This window comes from Glandiceps talaboti, chromosome 22 (genome assembly GCF_964340395.1).
Source record: "Glandiceps talaboti chromosome 22, keGlaTala1.1, whole genome shotgun sequence".
In the NCBI taxonomy this organism is placed as follows: Eukaryota; Metazoa; Hemichordata; class Enteropneusta; family Spengelidae; genus Glandiceps; species Glandiceps talaboti.
Genome location: NC_135570.1, coordinates 18,162,196 through 18,174,530, shown reverse-complemented (window position 1 = coordinate 18,174,530; position 12,335 = coordinate 18,162,196). Strand labels below are relative to the sequence as shown.

The 12,335-nt window shown below is 39.1% G+C and overlaps 1 protein-coding gene across 1 annotated transcript in view; it reads right to left on the bottom strand.

The window, feature by feature from the left end:
- LOC144451992 (5-phosphohydroxy-L-lysine phospho-lyase-like) overlaps positions 1 to 12,335 on the bottom strand; it is a 191,722-nt gene that overhangs the window by 139,614 nt on the left and 39,773 nt on the right. The window contains exon 2 of the mRNA XM_078142954.1: positions 6,390 to 6,508. Coding sequence (XP_077999080.1) covers positions 6,390 to 6,508 — 119 coding nt within the window. The remainder of the gene's footprint in view (positions 1 to 6,389; positions 6,509 to 12,335) is intronic.

The following is a 12,335-nucleotide window of genomic DNA, read 5'->3' as shown; positions in this document are numbered from 1 at the left end:
GTGGTTACTGGTTTCATATGATGTCTCACTATAAAACACATTTTACACAGAAGTTGGTAATGTATTGTACTTTATACCATTGTCACCATTTTATCAAAAAAATCTACTGTTGTGAAAAATTACACAAAATCTCTGAAAAAAATGACTGGGAAATGCACACAAGAAAAAGAAAAAAAAAGAGGATTTTGAGGTTGGCTATAAATAATTCCAGTGTCCTACAGCTTTAACCCTGGAAAATGTTAATGATGAATGAAATAAACTAGGGATCTAAAATAATTTTGAGGCAATTTTAATTTCAATTTTCTAACAAATTTACCAAGTCAACAACATTCAACTTGTACTAGTTGCAGTAGATATATATAGGGAAGAAATGTATTAATCGCCATCTTAGTTTCCGTACGGCGACAAGTACCCAGAAGAGAGTCATTCTCAGCCATACGTTACAGTGGTAACACTCGTTCATGTTCGATTACCTTTCATAAAGAAAACACAATGAAATGGTTGAAGTGATCTTTTTTTTAAATTTCTTTTCATCACAAAAACAAAATCTGTGTGATCAAAAGTGTTGTAAACTAAACCAGAAAGAATTATCGGACTGGCTAAACTTCCCGCTGAACTGGAGTAAGGTCCAAGCCTCGATAGTACGTGAGGAAATCGTCTCAAACTAGTGATACAACTTTCAAAATATAACTTGACAAGTCTTCATTTGTTAGAGTTATACAATTCAAGACGGGTTTTCACTCGAAAAAAACAATTCTGTGAATAATGACACTCTGAACGCAGTGATTTCTCGGACGATGTTACCACTGTAACGTATGGCTGGCAACGACATGTTTCCGGGTTAGTCCCTCGTGCATCCGGGTACTTGGAATTGTCGCCGTACGGAAACTCACTTGTCGTGCATTACCACATCGGTAATTTTGACGCTGTAATTTTGCCACCAATATTGATCGTACAAAAACAAAACTCCATAAATGAACCACAAAGTACTTTCCCTTTCAAAATGTGATAATTTTAGAAAGACTATTATCGTTTTTATTGACGACTGACTCTGTCAAAAATCGTCCCATACACTTCAGTTCAGGCATGCACGACTTCTCACTTGATCGTGAGGTGCATATACTGGAATGAACCATTCTGTAGGAGGGTGGAGAATTTGGATTTGAAGTTTACAACCCTGTTTCGAACAAATATTTGTCATTTGGGCACACAATGTGTAGAATTAAGACTACAGCACATATTACATTGCTTGTTTGACGTCAATAGTGTCTTTTGAAAAGTTGCAGTTTACCTAAAGTCACGCGGACTGATTTCCAATATGGCGGCGGTCATAATGCTCATTAACATATTCATTTTTTTTTAAATTACAAAAAAAAAAATCATAAAAAATAGAAAAGAAGACGTGCTGACTTGAAATTAACAAATCTAAGTAAGCTACCCCCTGCGCATCAACACACCAGATATCAAAGCAATCTGACATGAAGTACGGGAGGAGATGATGAAAATGTCATTTTATGAATTCAAAAAAAATCATAAAAAATTGAAAATGGCACAGATCAACTTGGCATGAACAAATCTGAAAAGCCTCCCCCAGGGAACATGCACACCAAATATCGAAGAATTCTGAATTGACGGACACCTATGATTCACTCTACTCTCTATACTCTATACAACCTATACCTAAAGCTACGCTTTCAGCTTTCGCTGACAGCGGAGCTAAAAAGACTGACAAACATTTAGTGATAATCAGACGTTTGGCCACAGGGTTAGTGCATTTAGTGCTAGTAAACATGCATGTAATAATCAGGGCATTGTTGATAAGCGTCACAGACAAGTTATATATAATTTGTGTGATGTAAATTTTGATTTGCCTGTGCAGGGCATTGTTTACTGAGATCTTGAGCAATTTGATGTTGGTGTTAGTTCAGGTGAATTTGATTTTATTTTTCCGAAACAGGGCTTGATGGATCAGCCACCTTATTCAGTAGATTTGGTTAATTCATGTGATGTTGATTTTGATGCTTACACTAGCAACAACGATGTTGTTGTTGTTGATGTTCACACTGAATTAGCTAATGCAGGTTTTTTAGATTACACTTCCTCTAATAGTAATAGGTTACTTATAATTGATGAACCATTAGTTTCATCAAATAAGGGTATTGTTGAGGCCCCTAGTTGTGGATATGGACACTAGTAATTCTGTACTTGATTTTGATGTTTGTAGTGCACACTTAGCTAGTGATTGTCATTGTTTGAAATTTGGCAACAATGTTTGTAAGTTTAGAAACCAGGGCACACTCAGAGCCCAGTCTGGGGTTCAATTGCGCGTTACCAATGATTGCCCGGTTGTGCATGAAGATACAACCTTTGTTTATCCACAATTAAATAGCTTAAGTTTTTCAGATTTGCAGTTACAGGTCGATTTTCCAGAGATACCATTGCGGGTGGCACCACCAACTCACGGGTGGCCCCCACAGAATCAAGTTAGCATGAATTGGTTGGTTAGCATTCACAGTTTAGTTTTTGCTTCAGGCAGACCAAATTAACTAGGGGTTCGTCTGCCAGTCAGGAGTAAGCTAAATATTCCTGCTTGGAAGAGTCGTCTTGCAGGGTTTTCTGATTATTTGGTGGTTGACTTTTTGGGAGGTCGGTTGGTCTATCAACTACACAGCATCCCAGTTACCTTATACTTTGGGTAGAAACCATCAGTCGGCATTGCGTTTTGCTTCACATATTGATAAGTTTGTTTGTAAGGAGGTTGACCTAGGAGCTACAGCAGGGCCATTGACTGGTAACCCGTTTGCATTTCCTGTAGCGTTGTCCCCTCTCTCTTCTGTTCCCAAAAAAGGGTCACAGGACAGGCGCATGGTTATGGACTTAAGCTTTCCACAAGGTACCTCAGTTAATGATGGCATTCCAGTCAAATTGTATTTGGGTCAACCTTCACACCTTTCTTACCCTAATATTGACACACTCTCGGATATCATTCGTGATTTAGGTCCAGGTTGTTTTTTATTTAAACTGGACTTGCGGCATGCATACAGACAACTGCCTGTTGATCCACATGACTTCCACTTACTAGGTTACACATGGCGTGGCTTGCTCTTTGTGGACACGATGTTGCCATTTGGTTTACGTTCAGCAGCGTTGGCTTGTCAGAGGACTACCAACGCAATTGTTTATATGTTTGAACAATTGGGCTTTCGGGCAGTTAACTTTTTAGATTTGTGGTGCTGATTTGCCACATAGGGCACTAGCAGCTTTTGAAGCTTTGCGCACACTTTTACTTGACTTAGGTGTGGAGGAGGCATTAGATAAAGCAGTGGCTCCAACCACATCACTTTCGTTCATTGGTATTGCCGTTGACACTAATACTATGACATTGCAGGTGACACAAGACAGGTTATCAGAAGTCACACAATTGCTGGAAGCATGGTTGCGCAAGAAAAAATGCACCAAACGGGAACTTCAAGTGTTGATTGGTAAATTGTCCTTTGTCGCAGGTTGTGTTAGGCCGGGGCGCCTATTTATAAGTCGGACGTTAGAAACTTTGAGGTCAGTCCGTTGTTCACGGCATCATATTTACCTAAATGGTCAGTTCCGCAAGGATATTATTTGGTGGTGTCGATTTATCAGACAGCATAATGGTATTTCCATTATTCCTGACAAATGGTGGTCATGTCCCGACAGTATCATAGCAACAGATGCATGTATTTCAGGTTGTGGGGGTATCACAGCAGAGCAGTATTTTCACTCAGTCTTTCCAGACTTCATTCTATTGCAGAAGTTAAGCATACACTGTTTAGAGGTGCTGGCAATTGTTGTCGCTGCGCGATTATGGGGCAAAGTCTGGTCTGGACGCAGAATTCTTGTCTTTTGTGACAACTTAAACGTTGTATTAGTATTAAATTCTGGCAGGGGTCGCGACAGTTTTCTCTTGGCAGCGGGTCGGGAGCTTTGGTACATTGCGGCGACATGCGAGTTTGAGATTAAGGCAGTGCATTTGCCTGGTACGGAAAACAGGCTCGCTGATTGCCTATCATGTTGGCATCTTAATTCCTCTTTCGCGGACACCTTTGTACATGAAACTAGTCACTTGCAGTTAATAGAAGTACAATTGCCTACTGAGTATTTCAAGTTTTTAAATCCCTTTTAACTCTCCACAGATTCGGACCAGCAGCTTTTGCAGTTGAAAGATGAGTTACAACGCTCTAGGCAAGCAGCATTTAGGCCTGGGACTCGTAGTAATCTAGTCACGCAGTTCAAGTCTTATTTGCTATTTTGTACACACTTTCATCTTCAGCCTGTTCCAGCATCAGCTGAAGTGTTGTCAGTTTATGCGCAATTTCTGGCACGTTCATTTAAGAGTATTGATAATTATGTTTCTGGGGTTAAAACTTTTCATGTGTTAATGGGCTTTAGCACAGATGCCTTTTCTGCTATTTCACTTCGTTTAGCCATGACAGGTTTAAAGAAGTCCAGCACACACACACCACGGTAAAAGTTGCCCGTAACACCAGCCATGCTGGCCAGTTTCACAGTTTGTTGGATAGCACTGACACATACAAATGTACTCTTTAGCAGTCTGGGCTGCTATCATTGTTGGCTTTTTCAATTTTCTCAGGAAGTCGAATTTAGTACCACCTTCTAGGAAAGGGTTCGATGTTACTAGCCATTTCTGCCGTAGAGACATTGTTATTCAGCATGATTTTGTACTTATTGCAGTACGTTGGTCAAAAACTTTGCAGTGCCATGAGCGCACTTTATTATTGCCTTTAGCACATATTCCAGGTAGTGTGCTTTGCCCAGTGGCGGCATTCAAGTGTCTGTTTGACAGCATTGTTGCAGCAGGTGATGAGCCTGTCTTTATGTTTAGTAAACATGGGAAACTTGTTCCAGTCACACAGGGCATGCTCAGCAGGACCTTCAGCAGGCTGGTGCATGCATTGGGGGAGGACACGCACCTGTACTCTCTGCATAGTTTGCGCAGGGGAGGGGCTACTCTTGCCTTTGAGGCTGGGGTTCCTACAGAACTTATTCAATGACAGGGAGACTGGAGATCGGATGCTTATACAGCTTACATTAAAGTTCCAGTGCAGGCGCATTTGACCGTCTCTCAGCGCATGGCCGGCCTTGCCACTTTTCAGATTGCCAGCTGAGTTGACAGCCATTAGGGTGGTCACTGTTTAACATGGTTTGCAATATTAGGTCATTGCAATCTTGACAGCCATTAGGGTGGTCACTGTTTAACACGATTTGCAATATTAGGTCATTGCAATCTGTGGTGTAATTGTCTGAGTAGCGCCATTTTGCCATTACTGGCCTCGTGTAATTAATGCGTATAATATGCATTTGATGCATTTGGTTTCAGTCCATATTTAATTAAGTGTGTTTATTAGATTTACATCAAACCTTTGCAATGGTATTGTTAGGAATGCGAACTTTAATGAATAAGAGACTGTACTCATTCAACTGTACATTAGTAGAGAGGTGGGCTGTTAATGACCCACACAAGTTGTTTGACTTTTACATTAGTTCACAGCACTGTGGGCGATTTATGACCCACACAGGTTGTTTGACTAGTTCACAGCATTTTGGGCTGACAATTTTTAAAAATTCAAAAATTCTATTATTTTTGTTTCTTGCAGAGTTCATTCATACTAGCTATAGTTAAATTTTGTTTTTCCTTTATATACAACTAGCTTGTAGCTGTCTTTCTACTACTGTATTTAATTTAATTTTGGACTGTTTTAATTTCTTATAAGTCTTCTTTAGTTTGGCGGCCTTCGTTTTGGTGGAGTTCAGAATAAAGTCGAACTTCCGGTTTTACCGCCAAACTTGGTGTATCTTCTTGCATCTTTCTACAAGTATGTGCTTCAGTGGGTGTAATTGGTTGAAAAATGTTTCATTTTGGTTAATTACGACCGGTACTATTTGTGAGTGACCTTCTAGTAGGCCTACGTCATCTTATGCTAATTTGTAGCAAACCTTTTGCGCATGCTCTTATCACTTGAAATTTATCTGTCGTTTCAACCCACCCTCCCTCTGCCGTTTCCAGTAGAGATCTGGCGGTCACATTAGAAGAGAACTAGGTTAAGACTAGAGTTTTGGACTGGTTTGCATGAACAGTTCAACTTAAATTTATAAAGATTTTTTTTATAGACAGTTTGATATGGTTCAGTCAGCCTGGTGCTATTTTGTGTAAAAATGCGAGATGTAACTTTTACATAGATTTTATTGACTTGCATTGTATTATTCCTTGTTGGTGGAGTTCAGAATAAAGTCGAACTTCCGGTTTTACCGCCAAACTTGGTGTATCTTCTTGCATCTTTCTACAAGTATGTGCTTCAGTGGGTGTAATTGTACTTTGAACATTACATCATACTCACCATGTGCAACATTGTTCACAGCATCAAGGTATTTTTGACCCATGTCATCATACATATATTGTCCCTTGGCTTCCAGAATTTGAAGTGGACTGTTATCAAAATGAAGACTACAATTCCCCCTGAAAATAAACAGATACAAAGCAGGTTTACTGCATGACATGCTACTTGTAACATATGTCCTTTAGCAGATTAAGAAATATACAAGTCATGTACATATACTTCAACATTAATTTGTTGGCAGCAAACTACTCAATTCACAAAGGATGTGGCTGAATGGCTGCTGATCAATGGTAAGCATACATATTTTAGCTGAACTTACTGCAACTGGAATGATTTAAGGAGCGATCAGTTTGTATGTTTTGTTTTTTTTTGTTTTTTTGTTTTTTGTTGTTTTTTTTTTGGGGGGGGGGGCAACGACCTCAATTTGGGACTCAAAGAAGGTGGGGGAGGGGGGTTCATCATTTTTACAAAGTGGATAGAGGGGTACACCTTGTTTTCAACATTAAATGAAATCATGAGCCATGCTTCTGTACTTAAATTGCCAGACATTTATTAAATGTATGTGCATAAAATAAGCCATAATCAACAAGCAGTCATTGGAGATGACTCAGGCCCCGCAACGGATGTTTTCAGAGACCTGCCACAAGTCATGGTAGTGTGATGTATTAGATTGTATGAAATATAGTAGCAATAATTGATTGAATATTTGAATATATTTTTTGAATGTTTATTTATTTGTCTATTAATCCCTGTTGTTATCTTTCAGTGATCATTTGGCTTGTTATGGGTGTGGTCTTGTTGCTAGGCACATTTACATACATTCTTTTAATGTTATTCAATTGTCTATTAATCAGTTATTTTTGCGATATGCATGGTCATTTGGCTGTTGCTATGGGTGTGGTCTTGTTGCTAGGTTCATTTGCATACATTTTATGAATTTTTGTTCACTTGTCTAAAAATCCCTGTTATCTTTGTGAAAAACACCACTAGGGCTAAAATGTTTTACAGAAAATTACACTTTTAACAACGTTCCCCCAAATTCAGGACAATCTGCCAAGTAGTTTTGTTTATCTTTTTTGACCAAAATTTGGTTGCTATTGGGCACGGTCATTGTTGCCAGGGCAAAAACGTTTTACACATAATCTGCAGAATAACACTTCTAAGAACACTCCCATCAAATTTCAGGCCAATCTGCCCAGTAGTTTTGGAGTTTTAACTTTTTTGACCAAAATTTCATTGTTGCTATGGGCATGGTCATTGTTGATAAGGCAAAAATGTTTTATAGAAGAAAATCTGCAGAATAACACTTCTAAGAGCATTCCCACCAAATTTCAGCCCAATCTGCCTAGCAGTTTTGGAGTTTAACTTTTTTGACCAAAATTTTGTTGTTGCTATGGGCGTGGTCATTGTCGCTAGGACCAAAGTGTTTTATAGAAAATCTTTAGAGTAATACTGCTGAGAATATTCCCACCAAATTTCAGCTTTTTTGACCAAAAATCATGTTTTTTTGACCCCAAAATGGCTCTAAGTCAGCTAAATTGCATCATATCCCAAAACAAATTGACGTGCATATGTAAGTTATAGTTCATTATCCATTTACTAAGTTTGACAGAAATTGGTCAATGAATGTCCAAGGCATGACTGTGGATAGACGGAACCCATTCTATAAGGCCCGTCCTGGACTACATCCAGCGGGGGTTAATAAATAGCTACATGCATAAATATACATTCAAATAAAGTAAACTCTCTGTCTCTTGATACATCCCATGTGCATATATGACAAGGAGTCACAACACTGCATTATGGCCACCTTTAAGCAATAGTTTTGTTAGAAAGGACTTCTCAATACTGGATGCCATGAGTTGCATTGTGTCATCTTGTGGTACATGTATAACCAGATTTAAACTGAATGCCTTCCGTAAGGGCAAAGTTTTGAGATTGTCGTTTCTACAGACAATTGTTAGAATACAACAGAACATATGCAATAAGTTATTTTTTCTCATTGATTGCTATTTGCCCATTGCTGTTAGTGATCTCCTGGCCAACTACAACATGTAACGTGAAGCTTTATAGAACGTTGTAGCATAGCACTCGCCGTAGAAAGAGTTTTAAAGGCCCATCACTTAAGTACCCCCCTTTTCTTCCATAAGCCAATTCAGTCTGCAGATGAAAGGGAAACACAAAAGTAAATCTCCCTACATTAATTGCCACCAGTGAAGACAACTGCAAAGCTAATCATGAACTAGCCTATGACATGTGCCCCACATACACACTTGCTGTAAAGTACTAAATAAAAAGAACAGTAACTGCAATGATGAGTGATTTGATTTGTTGAGAATGTAAAAAAAATAATCGCATCGTTGCACCACTTTAGACAACTTTTCCTGACGAGAAACTATTTTTTTCTTTTTTGTGGCCTACTGAAAATATGTCAATAACTTATTAAAACTAAATGCTACATCAATATTTTCAGGAAAGGTGCATTTGGTATCGCAAATGTATGTATCAAATTATATTGAATTTGAAGAGTGCATTCTTGAGATATAGCCTAATTACCGAAAACCATTAATTTGTAAATTGTTCATTAATATTTATGGAATGTTTATCGAAACCTGATCAGTTCTTGTCACTACCCTACAGAAAACATGCAATAAATTTTGTTTGAATTGAGTCAGTCGTTTTTTAGACAAGTCATTGAGAATGACATAGTCCCCGCTATGATTGGGTTTTAAGGAATTATCACTACTCTGATCACGCAACAACACTTGTGAACCTAAATCAAAAGACTTAGATATGTTGTGTCTGCTTGTTGGACATGGAACATGCCTACAACAATAAAAGATGGGTTGGGTATGGGGGGTCGTATTACGACGAAAATGGATATGAACATGTATGTCATAGAACACTGTCCTAATACCAACTTTGAATGAGATCTGTTCAAGCATGTCTGAGTTATGGCTTTGGACATAGAAAAATCACAAACAAAATGGCTGCCAGGCGGCCATATTGGATCATATCACAACAACAATGAATGTGCACATGTATGTCATAGAACACTGTCCTAATACCAACTTTGAATGAGATCTGTTCAAGCATGTCTGAGTTATGGCTTTGGACATGGAAAATTCACAAACAAAATGGCTGCCAGGCAGGCATATCGGATCTTATCACGATGAAAATGGATATGCTCATGTATGTCATAGAACACTGTCCTAATGCCAACTTTGAATGAGATCTGTTCAACCATGTCTGAGTTATGGCTTTGGACATGGAAAATTCACAAACAAAATGGCTGCTAGGCGGCCATATTGGATCGTATCATGACAACAAATGGATATGCACATGTATGTCATAGAACACTGTCCTAATAACCACTTTGAATGAGATCTGTTCAAGCATGTCTGAGTTATGGCTTTGGACATGGAAAATTCTCAAACAAAATGGCTGCTAGGCGGCCATATTGGATCGTATCATGACAACAATGAATATGCACATGTATGTCATAGAACACTGTGCTAATACCAACTTTGAATGAGATCTGTTCAAGCATGTCTGAGTTATGGCTTTGGACATGGAAAATTGCAAACAAAATGACTGCTAGGTGGCCATATTGGATCGTATCATTAAACAAATCGACGTGCATATGTATGCCATTGTATGTTGCCCCTATACCAAGTTTGAAAAAAATTGGTCCAGGCATCTCCAAGAAACGGCTGCGGACGGACGGACGGACGGACGCACGGACAGACGGAACCCAATCCTTAAGTCCCTGTCCCGGACTTCGTCCGGCGGGGACTAAAAATGGTGATAAAGATGCACCACTTTAGACAACATTTCACTAGTTATCTGTGTTTACATGTAAACTGTCCGCCAATAAACAAAGTTTGGTCGATTCACTGTACGTACTGTTCTTAGGGGCCGTGTCATTTTAAAACTGACGCACGATAAACGTAATTCCTTCGTTTAGGGGGGGGGGAGGGGGTAAGAGTTCATTTCGTTTTGCGTGCGTCAAAATCGCAATAAGGATTTTTCGTTCTTACTAAAATGGAATTAAACGAGGCAATGCTATTTTTCTTGAAAAATTACAGTCAGAAACTTTGCCGACATACACGAAGAGAGATGCATGTTGTTCTAAAAATAACCGTATGGCCAAGTAACCCACCTAGTCAGGGAGTGATGTACAATAAATGAATCACAAAAACAACCTCTTGAATGCTGCGAAAACATGGTTTTATTATTCACCAACACCTAAACAGAAGTTCCTGAATTCAAGAGACCTTTTTCCGTTTGTTGGGTCATATCACAACTATAAATGATGGTACGTACGTGACGAACGCACATGTCAACCAATTTCTTGCGACTAGGATGATAAGCGTACAGCCCAAGCAAGCCATGTATGTAGACATTACCTCATTTAATACTTGTACCTGCAACTCTCGGTTTTTAAAACGTCCGGATCCGACATAGCTTTACGTTTTAGGATTACTTAATTCCAAATTCTAGACGGGTTAGCTGTTTAGACATGAGGAGATTCATCGTACCCAAATATAAACAACACTGCACGCCACTACGTTGGTAACGCTCTGGGTAACGCCATGTGATCTTGTCAACGAAAGTTAACGAAGTGGGTGCGTGATAAGAGCCGATCGTTCAATCGTAGTGGCAACTTTTAAAGGACCTTCACGATAATTGATTTGCATAGACTATGTGGAGAGGACGTAGCCAAAATCCACCTACGCGAAGGTTCTAAGTTAGGCCAGGTTGGGGTATAACGTGAAACTAATACGAATGTAAATCCGGAAATTGCTGATGAGATGTCACGTGTTTGTCGTGACCTCTAAACTTGGACTAAATTATCGTAGATAGCGTGGTATTGCGAACGTTTATTTCGGCACTAGTAACAGGATGATCGTTCGACTGATGTTGATTCAATCCTTCTATTAACGTGAAAATGAAAAGTTCAATCGCCTGAAATAATTATTCAGTAATAGTTTAGTGATTCCAAACAGATTTATGGATGTTTTCACGTGATAGTTGAAACATGCACGTGAAAGCCGCCGCCGCGTCAACGTGTTCATCACCATTGTGGTGCGATGTCACAGTCAAAGTCAACTCGTATAAATTACGAAACGTACGAATATAAACGACTCGACAGATACAACTTGTAAAAAGCATGAGAACTGGTCAATACAATTTCCAGTTGAAACTGTGTTTTGCAGAGACAGCAAAATGTTTTACAAGTTGAATTGCAATTAGAGTTTGTTGTGTTTACAGTTTAGTGATGTCGTGGTATATGATATAAACATACATGTAGGACAGGTCGTTCATTTTCCCATTTCGCATTAAGACATTTCGTTTTGAGGGGGGAGGGGGGGGGGTTTAAACTAAAACGAAGATATTACGTTTCTTGTGCGTCAGTTTTAAAATGACATGGCCCCTTAACTTAACCTGCACGCCTATGGCCTAGGCATGCCTTGCCTAGCTTACGCGAGTTGTCTTCATTCTAGTTCACTGTCATTCCAAATTGCATGACAATATAGAATTAATCACAAGTTACATGTTATCTGAAAACATCAGTTACTGCTTGCTGCGGAAAATCGCCCGGTCAAACGAGGTCAGCTTCAACTTCCAGTGGACAAATCAGTCATTTTTCTACTGAAAATTCTTGAACGGACCGTTACACAGCCATCCTACTAAATTTACTTGCCATGGTTATTCAAAACACATAAAAATTCACCTTTTTGTGAACTTTGTAAACTTTCCAGGTCCGTATTGAGGAAACTATGAGCGGAAAACCAGGTCGAAATTTCAGGGCCTCAAGTATGCGTCACGAATTCATCTGAAAATCGGTATTCCTAAATGTAATGCCAAAATTTATTTTGCTGGCACAAAAGAAGAGATGTCAGTTGAGATTTAGGCGTTTACAGTATCTAAAATGGTGGACTC